The sequence below is a fragment of the Trematomus bernacchii genome, unplaced genomic scaffold, assembly GCF_902827165.1.
Source record: "Trematomus bernacchii unplaced genomic scaffold, fTreBer1.1, whole genome shotgun sequence".
In the NCBI taxonomy this organism is placed as follows: domain Eukaryota; kingdom Metazoa; phylum Chordata; class Actinopteri; order Perciformes; family Nototheniidae; genus Trematomus; species Trematomus bernacchii.
This window is the reverse complement of record NW_022987477.1, coordinates 1,968,967-1,995,231: the sequence shown is the minus strand read 5'-3', so window position 1 is coordinate 1,995,231 and position 26,265 is coordinate 1,968,967. Positions and strand designations below refer to the sequence as shown.

General features: G+C 40.6%; 2 protein-coding genes across 3 annotated transcripts; both read left to right on the top strand.

Moving 5' to 3' along the window:
- Positions 1 to 9,003: 9,003 nt before the first annotated feature.
- On the top strand, positions 9,004 to 15,562 carry LOC117496596 (solute carrier family 22 member 13-like). The gene is made up of 10 exons (XM_034148305.1): positions 9,004 to 9,378; positions 9,572 to 9,675; positions 10,289 to 10,443; positions 11,090 to 11,261; positions 11,880 to 12,000; positions 14,125 to 14,219; positions 14,398 to 14,612; positions 14,698 to 14,806; positions 14,882 to 15,076; positions 15,274 to 15,562. Exons 1-10 carry the CDS (start codon positions 9,004 to 9,006, stop codon positions 15,332 to 15,334), a joined length of 1,602 nt encoding a protein of 533 aa, XP_034004196.1. The 3' UTR covers positions 15,335 to 15,562.
- Positions 15,563 to 20,023: 4,461 nt separating this feature from the next.
- Positions 20,024 to 26,203, top strand: LOC117496604 (solute carrier family 22 member 13-like). 2 transcript variants are annotated; one of them, XM_034148314.1, is made up of 10 exons: positions 20,024 to 20,398; positions 20,574 to 20,677; positions 21,368 to 21,522; positions 22,181 to 22,352; positions 22,435 to 22,555; positions 23,395 to 23,489; positions 23,661 to 23,875; positions 23,962 to 24,070; positions 25,119 to 25,313; positions 25,524 to 26,203. In XM_034148314.1, exons 1-10 carry the CDS (start codon positions 20,024 to 20,026, stop codon positions 25,582 to 25,584), a joined length of 1,602 nt encoding a protein of 533 aa, XP_034004205.1. In that variant the 3' UTR covers positions 25,585 to 26,203. The 2 variants fall into 2 exon arrangements, with proteins under 2 accessions (XP_034004205.1, XP_034004214.1); XM_034148323.1 differs by having other exon boundaries at positions 23,669 to 23,875; positions 25,524 to 25,596.
- The last annotated feature ends 62 nt before the right edge of the window (positions 26,204 to 26,265 follow it).

The following is a 26,265-nucleotide window of genomic DNA, read 5'->3' as shown; positions in this document are numbered from 1 at the left end:
ACTTACAACTCACTGACCCAGAGATCCTGTTTCACACACACACAGCTCCTTTTCACCAGTGCACACACATGTTCTTCTCAAGGTCCTTATGGACATCATTATATTTGTGCACAAAGGTTTAATTGTATGAGAAAGAATAGTTTATGTGAAAAACTCCCATGGGAAAGTAAGGGAGTGAATATCGGGGCAGAGATAAGATTGACTTTGACCTTGTGAAACTTTAGAATCTCACGTTCTGGTCAGAACTCTGATTCGCTGTATTGAACCCGACCAGAAGTCAATCCAACCAGTAAAAACACCTGGGGGATGTGAGCAGCTCACACAGCTCCTCCTCACGGACTCTCTAATTCGCTTTGGAGTAAAAGGGGAAGGGAAAAGTCAACACATCTCCGCCCCAAAATATGATTATGAATACTGTTGTTTTTGTATGTAAAATGCTTCTGGTTTGCTGAAAGCTGGTGCTAGAGACGGTAAACCGCATCACAAACCTGGAGTCCATACTTCTCGTTTTCTGAAAGCTGGTCTGTCTACCTGTAAAACCGCATCACAAGCCTGAAGTCCGGAGTACTCTGTACAACTTGTATATGTGTTTGGTTTCCTACCAGAGTAAACTCAGATAATTGTTATAACTTTTGATTCCGGTGTTTTCAATTCCTTTCTTTATTTAATAGAGATCAGCCTCATTCAACGAACGGCGCGCAGCAGAGGGGGGGCTCTCAGCCACCCTAATAGGTGTTCTGCTCCAAGACTTTGAGTGGAGTGTTAAGCATATTTGTATAAGAACAAAGTCATGTTTCAGTTCATGTGTATGACATCATCAGAATGTGCCTGAGTGAAAGAAACGTGGTCATGCTAATGAGCATGCGCAGATTCAATAAACGGTCCGTACTCCAGGCCAAACTCTGAGCGATGTGGTCGTGTGTTTTTTCTGTCCGTAGCATACTTACAAACTACTTTGGTTGACTGCAAACGTGGAGACTTCTGCTGAATATAATGTCTCACGCAACAAAAGTGCTTTACAAAAATGAAAGACATTAAGAAAATGGCAGTTAAAAAGCAAAGATAATAAAATAAACATTAAAAGAAAAAATACATGAATAAAAGTTACAGTGCAGTTTAAGATATGAATAGTTCAATTAAGTCATCATATGACCGCTTGGCAAGTGCACGCTTTATTATTGTTATGTCTTAAGTCCATCGTACTAATCTTATGTCCATGGTTAAATATTAGTTAGTTGGGCACCTTTTGCCCACTTCCTTGAGGTATAGCACCTTCAGATTGGCACATCCATCACTCACTCTGCACTTTGAATGTGGCACCACGGCAAATTTAACCAGACGTCAAAATGAGCAGCTTTGGGGAGATTCTGAAGGAGATCGGGGAGTTTGGTTTGTTTCAGAAACGTCTGGTGGCGGTGTTATGCATCCCCAGCCTGTTCACAGCTTTCGATGTGATTGGTCAGGTGTTTGTAGGACTGAACTTCCCACATCACTGCAACACCGACTGGATCCTGGAGCGAGGACCCAACCTGACGGAGGAACAACAAAGAAATCTCACCCTCCCACTCAGTGGCGTCGCCTGGCCTGGGCATCCGGGGCTTTAGCCCCGAATGTTTTTTCTGTAGCCCCGGACAATTCTCCCTCAATAATATAATACATTAACCGTGCTTTACGTGAACCTCATCATGACACAAGAGAGGACGGCAGCACTGTAATTTCCCGTGTTCAGTGAATGCAACAGAGGCATGACACCAGACCAATCAGAGAGTTGCATGGAAATAAACGTGTGCTTGTGTCATTCAAGCTCGGCTCTGCCAGCAGGGACCTGTTGTTAGCATCTGGTTAGCTAGCTGCACTAACGGACATAAGGAGCTGTTTGTTCCACAACAAGCTGGAGGAGAGTCCTCTCCTCTCAGACTGAGAGACTCAGGTGAGCTAACGGACTCTCTGAGTGTTTAGATACTTAACTAAGTTATCTCAGTGGGTCTCAAACGGTTTGGTCACAAATTATTCAAAAGATTATTTCCGCGGCACACCTTCATATGATCATTATAGTTATAAAAAAAATAAGAGAATAAAGGAAAAACAGTTATGAAATACTATATGGCAGTAAAACAAGAATAGAGTTTAAAAGGGGAGTGATTAGTAAAATATCCATAAAGAAAAAGTACATCTGTTTACAGTTCTGTTTCATATGGGTGCTGAGAGAGGTATCCATAGATCTCTTCATTTTGCTCTCAAAGTGCACCAGATTGATGCATTTAACAGAAGGAAGGTCCCAGAAGATCTGCTGGACAAGGTGAGATGCGTCTCTGGCGAATACAATAAAGCTCTGCAATAAAGATAACTAAAACTGTGTTTTTTTCTAGCTAGCTGTTGAGGGTCCGTCCAAAAGAGGAAGCATGTTGGACCTCTTCAGGATTTCCTATCTGAGAAGGCGTGCATTGATAATGAGCTACCTGTGGTGAGTATTCAATTCATCCTTAACCAGCTGCCACATCTACAGCCATTCCTCCCTGAAGATAACTCTTTTGTTTAGGTTTGCAACAAGTCTGGTGTACTACGGACTGAGCCTGAATGTCGGGAACTTCGGTCTGAACATCTACCTTTCTGAATAATTTATAGGAGTGTGTTGAAAGCCGCATTGGTGTATAATATACCAGATTGTCGAGAACCAGGTTAAATCCCATTTTTATCAAACATATCTCTTTGTTACACTCTTCTTGGTACACCCATCTTCTAACCTAATTACTTCAGTAACAAACTGCAACCTCCAGGTCTGAAAAGTGCCTTTAACCTGCATTCTCTCTAACAGCCAGCAGGGGGCGACTCCAGTCGGATTCTATAGAGGTCAATAAGAAAATGTCCCGACTTCACCCTTGATTTATTACCTCAGTATGAATCAGTGACGTGCGGTGAGGTTCATGGCTGGTGAGGCACTGACTCTTTCAGAGTCAGATTTACAAATATTATAGCCTATTTTGACCTTAATCGAAATATTCTGTTATTTTCAAAAGCTTTTTTAGTCTGATGCTATGATTAATTTTAAACAGACCGATCAACAAAAGGATACCCAAAATCTAAATATTGGATTGTTCTTTCTAAGTAAGATCCCATTTTCATTACAGTTGTGGTCTTACCTTGACCTGAAGATGAATAGAAGTCCATGCTATCCTTCTGGACAACAATCTCTATTACTGTTTTGTAAAAGTCGTCCTTATCTTCCTGTAGTTTCAAAAGTCGAGTTTGTTGTTTGCGGTAGAATAACAGTAGCAACAAGAACCTGTGGGCTCACGTGCGCCCCCTTCAGTGCGGCAGAGGTTATGGCTGCCTCCCATTGTGATTTTTTCATTGCCGTTGTATGTGTAGCGAGCCTAAATATCATATATACGTGAAATAAGTTATTTAGAGACTATGGATGGCGAGGATAAATGTAATAAAGGGATCTACAAACATTACATTGGTGACCTACAGTGAGATGGGAACAGGCATGCGCTTAGGGTTCGCTTTCCAGCCAGTTTCTGTGGGGTGACGCATTCTGAGGTGAGGCAGATCTCATCTGTGCCTCACCTACCCCACAGTAAATGGCTTGAGCGCGCTCACAAAATAAGTGGCCGCGCTAAATTAGTGCCCGCGCTCCAGCAAGTTACTGTGGGCTTACGAGAGGCAGAGCTCGTGCCTGCCTCACTTCTCATCGCTCCCGTAGCGGAGCTCGTCAAATTTGCTGATTTTGACTATAAAATGCGATTGGAATCATACAGAAATCACATTTACACAAGATCAGTGGAGACATTTTATTATTATTATTATTTAGTTTTTCTTTAATTGTTTTTCCGTTACATTGGAGTATGACAGGTGAGGCTCTGCCTCCCCTGCCTCCACTGACTGCACGTCGCTGGTATGAATGTAGGTCGGATTTAGAGTAAAAAAGCCAATAAAGCAGTGAATGATTTACAGAGCTGGATCTAAGTTAGTTTTCTTTAATATGGGCTGAATAGTGGCATGCTTAAAATAGGAAGAGACACATCCTGTAAACAAGGAAGTATTAATAATAGCTGATACAGCACTGCCAATGGTTGGTACAACTTTTAAAAATAGGGAAGTTGGTATTACATCCAGAGGGCAGGATGATGGCTTCATTCTCCTAATCAAATCCATCAGGTCTTGTGAGTTGATAGGTTCGAAGGAGCCAAGCACAGAATGGGATGGAGAGGGGCTGGAGTTGGGCAGTGAAATCCCAGGATTAATACTGGACCTAATAGATGCTACCTTATCTACAAAGAAGATAAGGAACTTGTTACAGTCATCTTTCGAAAGACATGGTAATGTAGATAGTGGTGGTGAAACAATGTTATTAATTGTGTCAAATAGCATCTTGGGATTTTTCTTTGAAGAAGTTATTAACTTAGCAAAGTAAGCAGTCCGGGCTTCTTTTACTAATGCATTAAAATAATATCTTAGATCTTTGAGATATAGGCGATGCACTTCCAGCCTAGTGGTTTTCCATAGTCGTTCTGTCCTGCGACACTTCCGCCTCAGGCAGCAGACAGCGTCCGTTATCCATAGAGTGGCGAAGTCACGCCCACTTACTTCCGGGTAATGGGACCTTATTTCGGAAAAATTATGCATTGAAGTCAATGGGGAGAGAAAACTTATCTTTCGATCCCGTTTGAATTGTGCCATGAATTACACATATGATGTTTGTCAATCTTAAAAAATCATTTCCATGTCAAAAAAGTCACAGTTTGTCGTAAAACTGTTGAAATATAAGACTATGAAAAATACGCAACTAGAAAGACTACAAATCCCAGAGTCGCGTAAGTGATGTCACAATTGAGACACTACGATATACGTATAATACCGTATATATACGATCAGCGCCATATAGATAGAATCTATCTATATGGCGCTGGCTAAGATAAGATAACTTTCACAAGATGCCTGTGTGCTTAGTACCAGGTTGTTATTATACCAGCAATGGGTCTTGCTCGTTCTTTCGCTTCCCGTCTGATGAAAGAGGAGTGTGTGGATCAAGCTAGCTAGTAGCTAGCACGTTAGTTAGCATTACAGCCTTGTCATTTTTATTAGCCTTAACATGAAGTAACATTAAGTAACCCAAAATGTTAAACAGTAAGAGTAGTAGTCATATTTCGTGAACCCTTTGAATAGTACTGTCACCGGTGTGATCATTCTATAATACACCATTTAAGCCCGGGGGAGAAATGCTAACGCTAACGTTAGCATCGGCGATCTTCTCTACTTCATGCTATCTGCACAAATGGTTGACATTAAACATTAAAACGACCAGGCAGTTCAGAGAGAATCAAAGGAAGGCAGGCAGGCAGCTTTGCATGACTTTCTTCATGACGTGTTTCATTGTGGTGATAGTGAGGGTAGTCAATCGTTTTGTTGACAAGACAGTAGTGACGGCCATCTTGGTGACGTGTGTTGTTGACCAGAGATGTAGTTCATTGAGCGTTTCACACAAACAAATGTGTTACTTCACAGTTTTACGACACATTTTTTTTTTTTTGACTTGCAAAATTATCTTTTAAATTGACAAACATCATATGTGTAATTCGTGGCACAATTCAAACGGGATCGAAAGATAATCTTTCTCTCTCCATTGACTTCAATGCATAACTTTTCCGAAATAAGGTCCCATGGGGCTCAACCGGAAGGGGAGGGACTTCGCCACTCTATTGAGAAGTGTTACAGATATCTCTAGTCCTATCCTTTAGCGGTGCCACTTTGTCCAGCAACGTAGAGCAATGCTGATTAAAAGACTGTATGAAAAGCTCTACATCGTTCATATTAGTGTTATTATCACAGCAAAAGAGAGCTGTGAACTGATCAGCTGTATTCTGAGTAATAATGCGTGAATGTAATGATGTTTTGAGACACAAGGGGTCAGTTTTCACAGATAGATTAAAGAAAATACATTTATGATCACTGATCAGTAGATCCTCACAACGGAAGTGATCAACATCTAGTCCCAGAGAAAAAACAAGGTCTAAGGTATGACCACCCACGTGAGTGGCGCCGGAAACATGTTGCTTGAAATTAAAAGATTCAGTAATATTAATAAATTCAGTGGCTACAGAATTTGTGGCATCATCGATGTGTAGGTTAAAATCACCTACTAATAACACTTCGTCCAGCTTGATAATAGAAGTAAGAAAGTCAGTGAACTCAATTAAAAACTGACCTGCTGGACCAGGAGGTCAATAAATTAAAACACAATAAAATGGCTTTTGCCGACCAATTTTAGTCACCTGTAGTTCAAACGTAATGAAAGGTTCTGAGCAACTGCTTCTTCCAGACACCGGCGAGACCACCACCACGGCCCGACAGACGTGGAGTGCCAATGTATGAGCAGTCCGCTGGGCACAGTTCATTTAGATGGATAAATTCCAAATTCCGTTACCACGTTTCAACAGCCCCGGCTCAATTTAACCCCTGGTTATACAGCCCATGTCTCTAATTCCTGCATTGTATCACCATTTGGCAAACCTCATTATGTACACAGTGAAGCTGGCACACATGATTGAATTTGCATGCACAATGTGTCACAACTGTCTGATGTATGAATTGTCCATCAGATCTTCCCATGGTGGCAACAGTGGTCGCAGTAGTGGGGAAGTTTGCTGCCACTACAAGTTTCTCTATCGTCTATGTTTACACTGCAGAACTGTACCCTACCACTCTAAGGTAAGACACATATCCCTCAGGTACAATTCAAAAGACATGTTTGCTTTTGCTATAAGATCATTTTGTATCTATACTAGGCAGAATGGAGTAGGTCTGAACTCAATGTGTGCTCGTGTGGCGGGAATCCTCGCTCCACTGATCAGACTCCTGGAGGTCTATCATTGGACGATCCCCATGCTGATATACGGCATCGTGCCCATCACAGCTGGAGGTCTCTGCTTATTACTGCCTGAAACTCTTAATGTGGAACTCCAGGACCACCACGCTGAGATCAGGTGAGTTTTGTTTTTTTCACGAAACGGGAAGAAACTCAGCTAACTGACGATACGAACCATTTTTACCGAAACAGAACACAAGTCTTTCACTATAAGTAATGTTTTTTTTTTGGACAGACACTATAATTTACATTTTTTTTACTATGTTCAATCTGAATTTACTTTAAAATAAAAAAAAATCTATATTGATTCTGACTTTTCTACATCCAATCCACAGGTTTATCATTGCTTTGAGGAAAAAGATTATTAATTTACCCCTTTTTAGAAGTCAAGATATGGTCATTTATTCTGGGAATGTCATTTTCGAGCCTCAGGCCTGAAAAACAGGCTCGGGGCTTAACAGGTTAAAAGTGTTACACTCAAAGCAATTCTAGATAATAATAATCTTTCTGTTTTAAATTACAGACAACCGGAGAACCTGACGGAAATACAAACCTTGACTAAAAAGGAGGAGAATTCTGTGAACAACGGAAAAGGAAAGACTGTAAACATTGAGTAGTGTGGTCCCCTGTTTTGTGTTTGTTTTCAGGAGAAAGCACCAAAATGTAATTTATATGGATGTATCTGTTCCTTTTCTGACCTGTTGACCTTTTAAACATAATTGTATTATTTGTTGTTGCAAATAAAAATGTTTTACAGAAGTTCGTAGACTGTTTGATAACTGGGACATTTATCAAGACGAAAAGGCAGCAAACACAGCTGATTGGTGACACATGTCGGTAATCATGATATCATTTTTATGATTGAATATTATATATATTTACCTCATTAAAATCTGTTGGATTCAATCACACATATTTTTATTATTTCCTCTTCATCCAAACTCTAAAGGTCCACTCAGATTGTCCTTAGTTATTATTGTGAAATCCTCCACCGTATCTAACTGGGTGATAAACAATTAATAATGTATGTGGATGAATACATGATACTGTACTTTGACACTGTACACAGGTTAAGAGGTGAACACAGCTACATGTACTGTAACTGTCTGTGTGATTGCTCATTGTATTATTGTATTCATCCCAGCGTTAACAGGCGGTGTAAGCGTTGGTTTCTTTGCGATATACATATATATTCAGTACAATAATCAATCAATCAATCAATCAATGTTTATTTATATAGCCCAATATCACAAATGTTACATTTGTCTCAGTGGACTTCACAGTTTGTACAGAATATCAGTATGAAAATACGACACCCTCTGTCCTTAGACCCTCACATCGTACAAGGAAAAACTTCCAGTAATAATAATAACACACTTTTCTAAGGAGACCCTGAGTGGACAAAACAACCAAAGAAAACGTGCTCGTGCTCACGATCAAGTTCCTCGATCGAGTCCTTAAAATGAAGTCTGAGATAGAAATATAACTTAAATAATGTCTGTAGTTATCTACACACATAAATGTAACAGTCTGCACTGAACTGGTGGTCTCCTGTTTGCACTGTTATAAAAACTAGTCTTTCACAAATTGTGGCTTTTAAAATGTAATCAAACACATTGACACTTAAAATATACATGTTTTGCGTCTTTTGTAAAACTACAAAAACCTGTTAATGACACACATTTTTTTTTACATCTGATTATGACTTCAGCACAAATTATTTTCTGTGCTCTTCAAGAATTTGTTTAGCATTGTAAGGCAAGGCAAGGCAAGTTTATTTATATAGCACCTTTCAACACAAGGCAATTCAAAGTGCTTTACAAAAATGAAAGACATTAAGAAAATGGCATTTAAAAAACAAAGACATGAATAAAAGTCACAGTGCAGTTTAAGATATGAATAGTTCAATTAAGTCATCAGGTCTGTAGATGACCTCTTGGCATGGGCAGGTTATGAAAGTGCACACTTTATTATTGTTATGTCTTAAGTCCATCGTACTAATCTTATGTCCATGGTTAAATATTAGTTAGTTGGGCACCTTTTGCCCACTTCCTTGAGGTATAGCACCTTCAGATCGGCACATCCATCACATCACAGTGGATGTGGCACCACAGTATATCAAGACAAGCATCAATATGAGCAGCTTCGGGGAGATCCTGCGGGAGATCGGGGAGTTTGGTGGCTTTCAGAAACGCTTGTTGGCTGGAATATGCATCCTCAGCATTTTTTCTGCTTTCGACATCGCTGGTCAGGTGTTTGTAGGACTGAACTTCCCACATCGCTGTAACACCGACTGGATCCTGGAGCGAGGACCCAACCTGACGGAGGAGCGACAAAGAAATCTCACCCTCCCACTGAACAAGGATGGAGGCTTTGAGAGCTGTGAGATGTTCACACCTGTGGATTTGGATTTGGAAACCATTGAGGCGTATGGCATCAACAAGACTACAGGATGCACACATGGATGGGACTATGACGCACCTGTTGGAGCTTCAAGCATCGTGACAGAGGTAAATATTAAACACTTTACTATTAAAACGATAAGTAAATGTTTCTGATGTTTGAGAAGCGGTGACCTCCTCCGTAAATTCTTATCTGCCTGTGGTGATTACCGCCTTTATGATGACTGTACTGATAACTTTATAAACAAATACTGCAGTAAGGTCTCTGTTTTTGTTTATTTGTGTCCCCCTCTCACTTCAGTTTGATGTAGTTTGTGACAGTAGTGGTTTGATCGAGGTGTCCCAGTCCATCTCCATGGCCGGAGTTCTGGTTGGAGCGCTGGCTTATGGGGCGATTTCTGACCGGTAAGAAACCAAAACACATCCACCTTTTTGTGTGTCTATTTTTTCTTTAAATAGCCTTATCTAATTATTATTATTCATATAAATAATGATGTATTTATCTATGTACGTATGTTATTATCACTATTTTAGAAAATAACAAAAATAATCTATAAGATAAGACTTGATTTATCCCGAAGGAAATTGTTGTGCCAGAGCCATACAAATACAACAAACACAGCAACATGATAGCAAAACTGTACACTAAAAGTGCAATTAAATATCTACAGGAAACATAGACGGTCACATAATTAATGTAAATATTAACAGTATTTAGTAGTGCAAATAAACGCAGTGGCAGATACGTAATTGCACGTTATCATAGCACATTGTTAACAATAATAATATTGCACATGTCATATAGCAGCGAGTGTTTTGTAATGATGGTAATGATATTTATATTGCACATAGTGTTGGTGTGGAAGTTCTCAGTTCCCTTTACTGAAGGGTGAAGAGTTATAGAGTTTGATGGCCACTGGGTGGAAAGACCTCCTGTGGTGCTCCGTGGTGGTTTATCTATATCTGTAGTTTATATTGTTGAGGTGAAAGCATACGTCATCCCCTCATCTCTCTGCAGGTTTGGACGGCGCTTCTCGATCCTGCTCTGTGTTTCTCTGGTCCTGTTCTTCGGTGTTGGTTCTGCTTTCTCCCCCAACATCTACGTTTACATGGTTTTCAAATTTCTCTGCGGCACCTCGGGTGTCAACCTTCAGATGAACACATCTGTGATGGGTAGGTTTGTTGTTCCCATCATCATTAGCTATTTTACATTAAACACACACTTTGATAACACATCCAACTTGGAGTTTACCCGCTCTTATTAACTTCCGGTATACTACTTAATTTATCTTGGTGGTCTGTCAGATTTGACACTATATTTATAGCTGACACTTTTGTGAGCGATGTTGGATGGAAAGGCCATCTCGTGTCAGATCAAGGTTCACCAAAGAAGTAAAGATAGGACAGGAATTAGCAGCTTGGTTTAACTTCAGGTGGTGCACGGACATTATGTTAGATATTCATTTATTACAGATATTAAGGGACAGATAACACTGAGTTGGCAACCTCTACTAACCTCAATTTTCACTCCAAAATTAAACGTAAGAATAGATAAGAAACCCAATATACTCACTTTCAGCTGGTCTGCTCTTGTTATTGATGAAACTGATCTATTAGACACGAATCTCTATCAAATTGTAATGATTGTAATGATTGTATGTATTACTTCATGAATTTTACTTAACAGACTGTACGTGGTTTGTCATGCTTTGCTTTCTGTTATTTTGTTCATGTCTGTCTGTAAGACGTTGCTTTTGTCGGGACCCCCTTGAAAACGAGATCCTAATAAATAAAATGTCTATATATGTCTGTGTTACAGGGGTGGAGTGGACTAGTCCCTCTAACGCTGCTCGTTTCACAACCATCATCACAACGTTCTTCTCTGTGGGAATGATCTTACTGCCGGGCATCGCCTATTTAATCCGCGACTGGAGGATCCTGCAGCTGGTGCTCTTCAGTCCTCTTCTAGTCCTCTTTGCCGTCTATTACAGGTCAGTAACACTCGGGATAAGAGTGGTTTGAATTACATCATAGAAGTAAGAGTGTGTGATTTTGATCCTGTGTGTCTTTAGGCAAGGCAAGGCACGTTTATTTATATAGCACCTTTCAACACAAGGCAATTCAAAGTGATTTACAAAAATGAAAGACATTAAGAGCATTACTGTAAGAAACAAATTATAAAATGGCATTTAAAAGCAAAGATAATAAAGCATGAATAACAAAGGAACATGGCTTAAAGTTACAGTGCAGTGTGAGATACACACATCTGAAATGTTTAGCTCTGACTCAATCATTGCTAACTTTTTAGCAGAAATGGTTTTCTTTGACCTCACTTTCTTTCTACTTTATTTTTGAACTTATCCTTTAGTTATTTCAAGTGTTTCATGCTAAACGAACCCCCCTTTGGACAATTCTAATCTGCAACCCAATATTCAGAAAATTCAACGGATCCTGGCCAAAAATTGGTTAGCATATAAAATGAATTTGCTCCCAGACATTCATGTGGCTTGCTAGTTTTGGACCCCATCTGTAACCCCCGTCTTTTAATGTACAGTGTTGCTGTTATACAATTTCCTTCGGGATAAAGTCTTATCTTATCTTATCTTTAGGTTTCTCCCAGAGTCCGCCCGCTGGCTGATCACCCAGGGCAGGAAGGAGGAGGCGCTGAAGGAGCTGCAGAGGGCGGCCCGGCTGAACGGGACCACGGTACCAGAAGATCTGCTGGACAAGGTGAGCTGTGTCAACAATGCTATAAACTATAAACCTACGGAAGAGGATTGGGGCCACATGAGATCAGTTTTTGGAGATCTGACAAAAAGGTAAAAGTCAGAATTCTGAGGGGACAAAAAAGTAATTCTGAGAAATCAGAATTCTGAGTTTAAAGTGGAAAAAAAGTAATTCTGAGAAAAAAAGTAAAAAATCCAACCGGGGCACTGCCGCAACATCTTGCAGGAAACAGTGTCTGAGGGCATGTTCATTTAATAAAACTATGAATGTTTTATATCCATGTAACGGGAAGAAACTCATCTAACTGATCTTTTTTTTTTTTTTTTTTTTAATTAAACCCACAATGCTAACACTGAGCTTCTGAATTAGCAACGAGCGAAAAATGCTAACACCTTACTGCACCGAAAATCACTCACAAAACCTTATTATTTATCTTTTCACCACATCCAACACATCGTTTCACATCGTGAGGTGACACAGAATCGATTGACACTGACATTAACACTAAATTATACATATTTGCGACGTTATAAGCAAAAACGGACATCAAAACAGGTGACGCTAGGTAGCTAAAAATGCTAACATTTTTACCTTGGCTCTGTAGTCTCTCCAAAGTGGTCTTCAATGGCATTAAAACGATAAAAACGCTGCTAAAGTTAATCCATAGGTTAATCTAATGTGTCTGTGTCCCTTTGAAATGATTTCTGATAATCCATAAGCATTAAAACTGCTTTTCCGTTTCCAGATGTCAAAGCTAGAGATAGGTTCACTCCGATGGAAAATTACATGCGCGAAGCCCCCACCTTTTCTCTTCACAATGAGTGTGTGTGGGGGACTCCCCCTTCGATTCTATTGGCTCTAACGGTCAGAAAGAGGTGTCAACCATCAAAATCGAGCAAGGGAAGCCAGAGATATGGAAAATCCACCCAAATGACCCCAGAAGCGGTTTATTTTTGCTAAATCTCTCTAAAAAGGTAAAATGTCACTTGTTTTGCATCAATCTTGATACAGGGTACTTATTATATGTTGTACTTTGGATTCCTAAAGCTTTTAGTCTACTAACCCATCATCCAAGGGTGGTTTTCACTATAAGTAAAAAAGAATTTTTGGACGGACACTATAATTTACAGTTTTTTACTATGTAAAATCTGAATTTTCTTTAAAATAAAAAACATCTATATTGATTCTGACTTTTCTACATCCAACTCACAGGTTTATCATTACTTTGAGAAAAAAGATTATTAATTTAACCCTTTTAAAAGGGAAGATATGGTCATTTGTTCTGGGAATGTCATTTTCGAGCCTGAGACCTGAAAAACAGGCTCAGGGCTTAACAGGTTAAGCAACACATTAAATTGACGAAACACTTGAGTCAAATGTAATTAAAGTCAGATCCACTCGTGTCTTAGACGGGGCAGTGATATCATAAACCTGTTAATGTACGCATTCAAACACTTTTTCTTTTACCAGCTGTATTCACCTTGCAGGTGCAGCAATGTGGCTTTGATCCTGGATAAAGTGTGTAAGTCATGGATGTTTAAAGTTTAACGTCTTCATATTTGTCTAATTATAGTTGACTTTTCACTCAGGAAGTATGACGCGCTGCGCTGTCAGTATGCTTGTCCATGTTTGTGATTGGTCGAATGCTCCAAATAACCACCCCTTTCATGTGAACGCGCACCTAACTAGATAGGGCAAAGCTGGCTTGAGTTAACGAGTTGATAACCAGCGTCGTATGACAGTTTAGCGAGAGCGCGTTTGTTTTGGATTAGGTAAACCGGGTAACTCAAACATATCCAGGTTAGGTTGAACCGGCTTCGTAGTACAGGCCTCTGGTCTCCGTAGAATTGTTAGGAAAAAGTAAATTCTCTGAGAATAAGTCAGAAATCTGAGAAAAAAATCTGAATTTTAAGAAAAGTTGGAATACTGTTTAAAAAGTTTTTTAAATTATAAAATAATTTAAAAAAATTATATGAATCTTCACAATTCAGATTTTTTTTTTCTCAAAACAAAAAAAAATAAAATCACTTTTTGTCCGATCTCAAAATAAAATCAAGTGGCCCTAATCCTCTTCCCTTTAAACCTCTTTGTGACACATACTCATTTTCTTTCTTTTCACTTCCTAAGCTTGAGATTGAGGGAACATCCGGAAGAAGAAACGTGTTCGACATCTTCCGGATATCGTATTTGAGAAAACGCACTCTCATCAATAGCTACAACTGGTGGGTCTTCATAATAATTGCTCTGTCTTTCTCAGTCAGTGAATCAGTATGACTAATGTTGATCAATTATATCTAATAGCCACACTGGCTCCTACACTGTTAATTGTTCACATTTGTCACATTAATCCTTGATTGGGAACCTAAACAAAATGTCTTTCTTATTCTCCAACTGTACCAGGTTCGCAGCAAATCTTCTCTACTACGGACTGATCCTGAATGTGGGCAGCTTTGGCCTCAATATCTACCTCACACAGTTCATCTTTGGAGTCGTCGAATTTCCTGCACTGGCTACTTCTTACGCTCTGATTCAACGCATTGGAAGGAGGAAAGGACTAGTGGGCTTCCTTTTCTTCGGGGGAACTTCTTGCCTCATGGTCCTTGCCGTCCCAAAAGGTATATAGTACATGAAAACATTTGTTATAGACGTGTCGTTTTTTTCACGTTCACTATGTGTTGCAATGTATCATTTCCCCATCAGATCTTCCTGCCGTGGTGACAACCATAGCAGTCATCGGATCGTTTGCTGCTTCTGCCAGTTTCAACATAATCTATGTGTACACTACAGAATTATACCCAACTATTTTAAGGTAATGTCACTCTTTTTCAATTGCATTTCAAGCGCTGTATGAACGCAGTCCATTCACCACTGTGCGTTCTTGCAGGCAGAATGGTTTTGGTGTGAACTCGATGTGTGGTCGCGTGTCGGGGATCCTGGCTCCACTGGTGAGACTCCTGGACGTCTACCATCCCTCCATCCCCATGCTGATATACGGCATCATCCCCATCACTGCTGCTGGTCTCTGCTTGTTACTGCCTGAAACCCTCAATGTGGAACTCCAGGACCACACTGAGTCCGAGTGAGTGGAGTATATCTAAGGATATCTAAGGATATCTAAAAATCAATTCTTACTAGTAAGAATTGATTTTTTGATATCCTCCAGAAATGAATAAAAGCTAAATCGGCTTGCCATAATACACAGCTTTGTTTGAAAAACAAATGTATTCGGTGTAAATAATTGTATATAACAATCATTTGTACTGTTTTTCATTTTAGGAAACCATCAAATGGAGCTTTGGAGAACGCTGAAGTAATAATTCAAGAGAAAAAACTTTAATTTGTACTGTTGTTCTTCTTCCTTTATTATAGACAACTTTTCTACATGTATTTGCATTTTTTTTCAAGCTCTTTTTATCAGTGTTGTTGGCATAAAAGTGTTATATGAATAAAATGTAATTCACCAGAGCTTTGTTGAAAGTGTTGGAAAAAAATTATTGGGGCAACAATTTAGCTTCAGGGGAAACCTGAGATATTCACACAAAAATGACAACTTTATATAAATGAATAAAAAGCTAATAATTCATATTATTATTATTATTATTATCTGCACAGACATACAATTCCAATGCGTTTCGACTCTACATTTGCAACAAACAAATAAGTAAATGTTTGGATCTTTCTGCATACCCAGGATTTTAATATCAAATCTGTTACATTTTGTATTTCTGATTGTCTAACCTATTTTTTATTTTATTTTCCAAAAAGTTAACTGTAATTTGTTGTGGTAATTCTAAACGAAACAAACGGTAAATGATCAAAACTGATTGATTAAACCATTGAAGCAATTAGGTGGGTTATGCATCAACACATTATCACGTATTATGAACACACACAGATTTAAACACTCGTTGGTGCCTCAAACGCATCGTCATGATTCTCCGTGTTCATCGTTAAATCAGCTGAGGAGAGAAACAGAACACACAGTTTTAAATGAAGGGATGCCACATTAATAACCATTTATGAACAACAAAGGGATATATGTGGTACTCAGTGGCGTTTCTATGTGTACAAAACTGGGGGGGCAGAGAGAGGTGGGGGGAGAGAGAGAGAGGTGGGGGGAGAGAGAGAGAGAGGGGGGGGGGACAGAGAGAGGGGGGAGGAGAGAGAGAGAGAGAGGGGGGAGAGAAAGAGGGGGGGACAGAGAGAGGTGGGGGGGAGAGAGAGAGAGGGGGGGACAGAGAGAGTTGGGGGGGAGAGAGAGAGGTGGGGGGGAGAGAGAGAGAGGGGGGGACAGAGAGAGTTGGGGGGGAGAGAGAGAGAGAGGGGGGGGAGAGAGAGAGGGGGGGAGTGTCAAATTACATACTGAAGACCACACGGAGCAACACTGTCAGCGCATACATTTACGTACACTGTGTACGTAAATGTACGGTACACAGCGTGGGGATGTCATATTGTAATGCACCTTAATACATAAGTAAAGGGCACCATCACAAAGCAATTCTTAACAACAACAACAACCACCATAATGCTTTAGCATTAAAACACCATAGACTGTAAATATAAGGAAAACACAGACACTCATCACCGAGGTCACAATATCAATCGATCCAGCAGAGGCAAAACACAGAAGATCAACAAAATATATGACATAAATGAACTTACCAAAGCTGAAGGCTCACTTGAAAAGAAAAGCGGCACGGCGGTCCTTCCTCTGACAGAATGTTTCTATCACTTTGGGGATGAAGTCCTGTAGTTGCTGGATCAACTGGCTTTCAATTGAAAGCATGGCCAATGCGTTAAGTCGCAGCTGTCCCATGGTGTTGCGAGTGAAAGTCTTTATCCTTTTGAGGGTGGAAAAGTTCCTCTCTGACTCGGATGTCGTCATCGGAGTTGTTACTATTATTTTGACCAAAATAACAGTCTCAGCAAACGTATCCTCCAAGTTGTTCTCGTGAATGGATTTCAACAGAGACAGGGCAGTGTTTCCAGTGTGAAGTTCACTGTGGCGGTAGAGCGTGGTCAGCTCAGACTTCAACTTCTCCTTGTTTCCCAAAGCAGGCCACAATTTCACTGCGCAGTCAAGCTCAGGTGTAGGAAATGACAGGACATGCTGTGGGAAGAATGAGCTGTCAACGAGCTTTGCAGCGATCAAATGGTCACTCTGTGAGAACCTCTGTTCCACCTGTGAGATGACTGTGTCACATGCCTCCTTCATTACCGGCGCTGTGCTGCTGACTCGTCGGCCTGGCTCGTCTGTTCCATCATGAGTGGTGGCGGCCAATGCATCAGTTTGCTGCCTCATTTTCTGGACATTTTCCTTGAAGCGGCAGAGCGCGCTGTTGATCCCAGGTGCATCGATGGTTCGTTTTTGCAGAGTGTTGTATAAAACATCCACTTCTGGCATAAGCAACGAAAAAAACTCCAGGAGCTGCATAAATGCTCGGTCCCGCAGTTTCTTTGACAGGCCGTATGCCTCACTTATGGTGACCGCATCCCATCCTGGTTGTGTGCGTATATGGTCCATACACTGAAGAAGTGCTTCTCGGGTCTCCCAAACCGCGTTCACAGTTCTGCTTTTAAAGTTCCATCTCACAGCCGGTGGCCGTGGTATGCGTCTCTGTGTTGCCTCTGCAAGAGCTGCAACACGTTTTGGAGCACCGGAGAAAAAAGTGGAAAAAGCAGTTAGATCTGCAAAAAACACCTTCAGGATGCTCATCCTTGCTGAACACAGTTGCTGCAGGGTCAGGTTCAGTTGGTGGGCGTAGCAGTGAACAAACTTAGCGTTTGGGTACGTCTCCTTCATGACCGTCTGTACCCCGCGCACGTTACCGCTCATGACGGCCGCCCCGTCATAGGTCTGAGCGATTAGCTTTTCTTCAGCTTCAGGGGTTCAAGAACAGCCTTGATGCTGTTAGAGAGACCTACACCAGTTTTGTCCTTTACTTCCACAAACTCCAAAAAACGCTCTGTAACTGTGAGGTCAGGCATAATGTATCGCAGCACAATCACCATTTGCGATTTACATGAGACATCGGTTGTCTCGTCGGCCTGAACGGCAACAAATGATGTGTTGTCCACTTGCTTGGATATTTCCTCCCTGTACACATCATACATGCAGTCCAAGAGTTCATTCTGTATGGTGCTTGATGTCCCTTTGAAAACGGGCTGAGCTTCGTAGTGCCGTCGAAGCCTGGAATCGCCCTCACACATTGTCTCGAAAATTGACCTGAATATCCCTGGATTCAGAGAGTCCGCCGACTCGTCGTGGCCCCGCAGTGCTGTCTCACATTTCCCACACAGTTTAATACAGGTGATGATCCGACCCAACACGTACCTGTTTTCTTCCACCTTTCTATTATGATCATCAATGCCGCGTCTGTAGGCGCTGTCAATCTGAGCTGCAACATTCACCCTTCCCAGTAATCCCAATTTTACGGCATTTTCCAAGTGACTGTTGCTGCTCTCATGCTTCATTGTCCTCTCCGAAAGATGCTTTAAGTCCTTGTAACCTGTCCTCGACCAAGTACCTTGATCTTCACCAAAAAGCAGGCAAGGAAAGCAAAAGAGGGAATTCTTCTGGATGCTCGCCGTTAGCCATTTCTTTTTAGCAAACCACTCAGCATTAAACCCGCGGTTCACTTTGCCCGCAGTCTGGACCATTTGGAAATCCGGTGGATGGTGGGCACCGAGGCGCTTTACCTCCAGTTTCTCTCCGAGACTAAGTGTCTCAAATGTGTGCTCCAGTAAATGGTCAACTTCATTCATTTTCTTTCCGTTTTTTACTTATTTTTAATCGCTGGTGATGTTAGCTATATGCTGCTCTCTCGTCTTCTCTTCACACTACACGTGACGTTTCGCAGCACTGCACACGTGACATATTTACAGCCAATCAGTTCTGAATAATGTGAGCTGACGTATGGTGGGGATGGCACCTCTGTGCCCCTTTGGCCTTTTTTTTTTTTGCCACACACATTCCATTGAAAAATACTCTGAGCATGCGCAGTGTAGTTTTTACAGTCACCGTTCACTTAAACAGTGAGAGGGAGGGGCAGAATCAGGTTTTGTCCCACATGGCTCAAAACGGCACTGTAGACACTAATTAGAAGAACACAGACTAAAACAGCAATGTACAGACGAATCAGATGATTAAACATGACCTTAAAATATATTTTATATATTTTTTTATTTCTTTTTTTGCATCTTTTTGCATTTTTTGTTTTCATTATGTGTAATACTTTCTGCTGACACTAGGTGGGGCTGTGCCCCACCTGCCCCTAATGACCAGTCGCCACTGGTGGTACTCACTTTGTTTGAGTCTCTATGCCTCCGACTCACTGGACACCGCGTCAGCAGAGTTTCTCAGAAGCCATCGGTTCTTGTGTTGAACGTGTCCGAAGCCTTCGTCGTAGTTTCCCTTTCTTCTGAACAGTTGTTGGTAGTGAAATATGCAGTAGAACTCCCCATGCAGTGGTGTGTAATTTTGCATGCTACAGTACAAATAAGCAAAATTGTTTAGTTAAAGTTATGTTTCACTGTTCTGCTGTACCTTAAAAAAAAAGTTTCCCAAGATGTTTTCCCCGATCCAAACGAAGCTGATTTTGCTCAATTTATATGCGGTGGTGAAGCAATATTAAAACGGTTAATCATCTGTTATATTTGTCTCTATTAATGTGACAGTGTTTTTATTTGAATTGAATAGCCATATCTTAAGGTAGCTTATCGTGATACAGTCTTACAAGTATAAGAAATAATATTTTTTACAGTTCAATAGTCTGCTATTCAGGCTTATGCCAAGTTTATCGATATTTCAATAATCAGTTTTGTAAATTAATAATTGTTGCAGTTCTACAGGCAGGTTATTAAACGTTGATGTCTTAAGTCCATCGTACTAATCTTATGTCCATGGTTAAATATTAGTTAGTTGGCCACCTTTTGCCCACTTCCTTGAGGTATAGCACCTTCAGATTGGCACATCCATCACATCACAGTGGATGTGGCACCACAGTATATCAAGACAAGCATCAATATGAGCAGCTTCGGGGAGATCCTGCGGGAGATCGGGGAGTTTGGTGGCTTTCAGAAACGCTTGTTGGCTGGAATATGCATCCTCAGCATTTTTTCTGCTTTCGACATGCTCGGTCAGGTGTTTGTAGGACTGAACTTCCCACATCGCTGTAACACCGACTGGATCCTGGAGCGAGGACCCAACCTGACGGAGGAGCGACAAAGAAATCTCACCCTCCCACTGAACAAGGATGGAGGCTTTGAGAGCTGTGAGATGTTCACACCTGTGGATTTGGATTTGGAAACCATTGAGGCGTATGGCATCAATAAGACTACAGGATGCACACATGGATGGGACTATGACGCACCTGTTGGAGCTTCAAGCATCGTGACAGAGGTAAATATTAAACACTTTACTATTAAAACTACAAGTAAATGTTTCTGATGTTTGAGACGCGGTGACCTCCTCCGTCAATTATTATCTGCCTGTGGTGACTGTACTGATAACTTTATAAACAAATACTGCAGTAAGGTCTCTGTTTTTGTTTATTTTTGTCCCCCTCTCACTTCAGTTTGATGTAGTTTGTGACAGTAGTGGTTTGATCGAGGTGTCCCAGTCCATCGCCATGGCCGGAAGTCTGGTTGGAGCGCTCGCTTATGGGGCGATTTCTGACCGGTAAGAAACCAAAACACATCCACCTTTTTTGTTTGTCTATTTTTTCTTTAAATAGCCTTATCTAATTATTGTTAAAGGTCCCATGTCATGGCCATTTCTACTCATCATATTTCCATTGCTGAGGTCTACTAGAATAGATTTAAATTGTGCAATTTTCCAAAATCACATTGGTTTCTCATACAGCATCTCTGTATAGTATGTGTATTCACCAGGTATTCACTCTCTGTCCTAAACGGCTTGTTGGAGCTCCTGCCCCCCCTCCCTGTGAGCCCAGTGTGCACTGATTGTTCGGGACGTTGCGAGGCTCGTTGCTGCTGCGAGCTGCTGCGAGGAGCGGACAGGTTTCCGGGTCGGCGATACGGCGAGACACAGCGAAACTCATCCTGAGCACACACAAACACTCACAGCCGAAGCAAAAACAATAAGTGTGGCTTGATATTGAGTAAAAAAAAAGGCCTATAACTCTGTGAGAATGGGTCTGCGGAGAGCATTTCTCCGCGATCCCAACTCGTCTATTACCAGCGTTCAGGGAGCTCTATGCAAGTCAATGGATCCTGGTGTGTGAGGTGCTCCATGGATTGGTCCATTTAAAGTGGGTTAAATAGTTTGATGGCCACTGGGTGGTTTATCTATATCTATAGTTTATATTGTTGAGGTGAAAGCATACGTCATCCCCTCGTCTCTCTGCAGGTTTGGACGGCGCTTCTCGATCCTGCTCTGTGTTTCTCTCCTCCTATTCTTCGGTGTTGGTTCTGCTTTCTCCCCCAACATCTACGTTTACATGGTTTTCAAATTTCTCTGCGGCACCTCGAGTGTCAACCTTCAGATGAACACATCTGTGATGGGTAGGTTTGTTGTTCCCATCATAATAAGTTATTTTACACACACTTTAATATAACATCCAACTTGGAGTTTACCCGCTCTTTTTAACTTCCGGTTAAACTACTTAATTTATCTTGGTGGTCTGTCAGATTTGACACTATATTTATAGCTGAAACTTTTGTGAGCGATGTTGGACGGAAAGGCCATCTCGTGTCAGATCAAGGTTCACCAAAGAAGTAAAGATAGGACAGGAATTAGCAGCTTGGTTTAACTTCAGGTGGTGCACGGACATTATGTTAGATATTAATTTATTACAGATATTAAGGGACAGATGACACTGAGCTGGCAACCTCTACTAACCTCAATTTTCACTCCAAAATTAAACGTAAGAATAGATAAGAAACCCAATATACTCACTTTCAGCTGGTCTGCTCTTGCTATTGATGAAACTGATCTATTAGACACGACTCTCTATCAAATTGTAATGATTGTAATGATTGTATGTATTACTTCATGAATTTTACTTAACAGACTGTACGTGGTTTGTCATGCGTTGCTTTCTGTTATTTTGTTCATGTCTGTCTGTAAGACGTTGCTTTTGTCGGGTACCCTTGAAAACGACATGGTGCTCCTCAAGGGGTTTATCCTAATAAATACAATGTCTATATATCTGTGTTACAGGGGTGGAGTGGACTGGTCCCTCTAACGCTGCTCGTTCCACAACAATCATCACAACGTTCTTCCCTGTGGGACTGACCTTACTGTCGGGCATCGCCTATTTAATCCACGACTGGAGGATCCTGCAGCTGGTGCTCTTCAGTCCTCTTCTAGTCCTCTTTGCCGTCTATTACAGGTCAGCAGCCTCGGGATAAGAGTGGTTTGAATTACATCATAGAAGTAAGAGTGTGTGATTTTTTTATCCTGTGTGTCTTTAGGTTTCTCCCAGAGTCGGCTCGCTGGCTCATCTCCCAGGGCAGGAAGGAGGAGGCGCTGAAGGAGCTGCAGAGGGCGGCCCGGCTGAACGGGACCACGGTACCAGAACACCTGCTGGACAAGGTGAGCTGCATCAACAACACTATAAACCTAGAGGATTGGGGCCACATGAAAACAGTTTTTGGAGATCTGACAAAAAGGTAAAAGTCAGAATTCTGAGGGGACAGAAAACAAATTCTGAAAAAATGTGGAACTCTGAAAAAAGTCCACATTTTGAGAAATCAGAATTCTGAGTTTTATTACGGAAAGTCAGTAATCTGAGAATAAGTCAGAATCACATTCTGTCAGATCTCAAAATAAATTCACCATATATTCAACGCTATAAACCTACGGAGGAGGATTGGGGCCACATGAGAATAGTTTCTGGAGATCTGAAAAAAAAAGAGGGAAAAAAAGTCAAAAATCTGAGAAAAACGTCAGAATTTTGAGAAAATGTGGTTCTCTGAATTTTTTCAGAGAACCACATTTTCTCAAAATTCTGACGTTTTTCTCAGATCCACATTTTGAGAAATAAGAAATTCTGAGTCAAAAATCTGAGGAAAAGTCAGAATTGGAATAAGTTGGAATACTGTTAGAAAAAATTACGACAATCTCTTTCAATTCTGATTTTTTTTCTCAAAACTCAAAAAGTTATTCACTTTTTGTCAGATCTCAAAACATTACAAGTGCTACTCAACTGGCTTTAGATAAACCAGTCCTTTGTTAGTATATAGTGCTTTGTTAGAAATTGTATTGCTCTAAGTGGAGTCGAAAGAGATGAGTTTTCAGTCTGCGCCGGAAGATGTGTAAGCTTTCTGCTGTCCTGATGTCAATGGGGAGCCAGTAATTCACGTGGCCCTGATCCTCTTCCGTTTATACCTCTTTGTGATACAAACTAATTGTCTTTCTTTTCACTTCCTAAGCTTGAGATTGAGGGAACATCTGGAAGAAGAAACGTGTTCGACATCTTCCGGATATCGTATATGAGAAAACGTACTCTCATAATGGGCTACAACTGGTGTGTTTTTCTTTAATTGAGATAATTGATCGGACAGTGAATCAGTATGACTAATATTTATCAATGATATCTAATCGCCACACTGTTAATTGTTCACATTTGTCACATTAACCCTGTTTAAGTGATTGGGAACTTGAACAAAATGTCTTTCTTATTCTCCAACTGTACCAGGTTCGCAGCAATTCTTTTATACTACGGACTGATCCTGAATGTGGGCAGCTTTGGCCTCAATATCTACCTCACGCAGTTCATCTTTGGAGTCGTTCAATTTCCTTCACAGGCTACTTCTTACGCTCTGATTCAACGCATTGGAAGGAGGACAGGACTAGTGGGCTTCCTGTTCTTTGGGGGAGCTGCTTGCCTCATGGTCCTTGCCGTCCCAAAAGGTATATATTACATGAAAACATTTGATATAGACGTGTCATTGTTTTTCACTTTCATTTTGTGTTTCAATGTATGATTTCCCCATCAGATCTTCCTGCTGTGGTGACAACCATAGCAGTCATCGGGGCGTTTGCTGCTACCGCCTGTTGCAACATAGTCTATGTGTACACTACAGAATTATACCCAACTATTTTAAGGTAATGTCACTCTTTTTCAATTGCATTTAAAGCTACGGACACAGACTTTTCTTAATACGGGTCCTTAAAGGTAGGGTAGGTAAGTTTGAGAAACCGGCTCGAGATCGCTAGAATTTGAATTTCGTGCTTTTTACAGTACTACGGCTTCCACAGATGACATTTTTTTATGGATTTTTTGTCAAAGCACTTAAGATATTCATTGCTATCGGGATGTTAAGAGCATTCCATGGAATATAACAAAAAGTGTATCTCGAGCTGGTTTCTCAAACTTACCTACCCTACCTTTAATTTGTTGAAGTGTATAAAAACATTTAAACATACGAAATTCCTTTAACCTGTCAGTGTGCCATTTAGCTAGCAAACCTTAGCTATCTATCTATCAAACTTGCTAGCTAATGATACTTTACAAGGTAGCTTAAATTTGCTATCTATCTAACTAGTTAGCCAGCTTAAGTTAGCCACCTGTCTAACAAGCTAACTAACGAATGCTACCTATCTAGATAGTTATGCCTGAAAGCGCCATTTCAATCAGGAGAGAGACTTCATTTTTTGTTTAAAGAACATTTATTGACACATGCGCGCGCCATATGATAAATGTTAAAAGTCTTTGGCGATTAGACCCAGATCCTGAAATCGAATATCTAAAGGGGGAAATGCAGCTGTGAGCATATAGGGAACCCCCCTGGGTCTAGACACTGGTGGTGATGTTGAAGATCTGGATTTGATGAGGAGGTGTGATGATCTTTGGATTAGCTCTCCTGGCACTGGATATGATGGAAGGAGGTGGATGGGGAGGAGGCGGGCCGCAGCATGAACACCTGAAATCACAGCTGACTGCAGGAGAGAGCAGAACCATTTTAAAGTTTGGCTGCAGCACAATGATTGGCTGCTGGAGATTGAGGTGAAATGTAATAGGTTGAAGAGAACGCCCGTGATGAGCTGATTGTATGCAGCTGCGGAGTAAATGAATATATTATACCCAGTCTTCCTGAAAGAACTTGCGCTGAGCTTCATATAAACGCAGTCCATTTACTGTGCGTTCTTGCAGGCAGAATGGATTTGGTGTGAACTCGATGTGTGGTCGCGTGGCGGGGATCCTGGCTCCACTGGTGAGACTCCTGGACGTCTACCATCCCTCCATCCCCATGCTGATATACGGCATCATCCCCATCACTGCTGCTGGTCTCTGCTTGTTACTGCCTGAAACCCTCAATGTGGAACTCCAGGACATCACTGAGTCCGAGTGAGTGCAGTACACACTATGGCAAGCCCCTTTAGCTTTTATTCATTTCTGGAGGATATCTAAAAATCATTTTTTCAGATTCTTTGATATCCTCCAGAAATGAATAAAAGCTAAATCGGCTTGCCATAATACACAGCTTTGTTTGAAAAACAAATGTATTCGGTGTAAATAATTGTATATAACAATAATTTGTTCTGTTTTTCATTTTAGGAAACCATCAAATGGAGCTTTGGAGAACGCTGAAGTAATAATTCAAGAGAAAAAACTTTAATTTGTACTGTTGTTCTTCTTCCTTTATTATAGACAACTTTTCTACATGTATTTACATTTTTTTTCAACCTCTTTTTATCAGTGTTGTTGGCATAAAAGTGTTATATGAATAAAATGTAATTCACCAGAGCTTTGTTGAAAGTGTTGGAAAAAAATTATTGGGGCAACAATTTAGCTTCAGGGGAAACCTGAGATATTCACACAAAAATGACAACTTTATATAAATGAATAAAAAGCTAATAATTCATATTATTATTATTATTATTATTATCTGCACAGACATACAATTCCAATGCGTTTCGAATCTACATTTGCAACAAAAAAATAAGTAAATGTTTGGATCTTTCTGCATACCCAGGATTTTAATATCAAATCTGTTACATTTTGTATTTCTGATTGTCTAACCTATTTTTAATTTAATTTTCCAAAAAGTTAACTGTAATTTGTTGTGGTAATTCTAAACGAAACAAACGGTAAATGATCAAAACTGATTGATTAAACCATTGAAGCAATTAGGTGGGTTATGCATCAACACATTATCACGTATTATGAACACACACAGATTTAAACACTCGTTGGTGCCTCAAACGCATCGTCATGATTCTCCGTGTTCATCGTTAAATCAGCTGAGGAGAGAAACAGAACACACAGTTTTAAATGAAGGGATGCCACATTAATAACC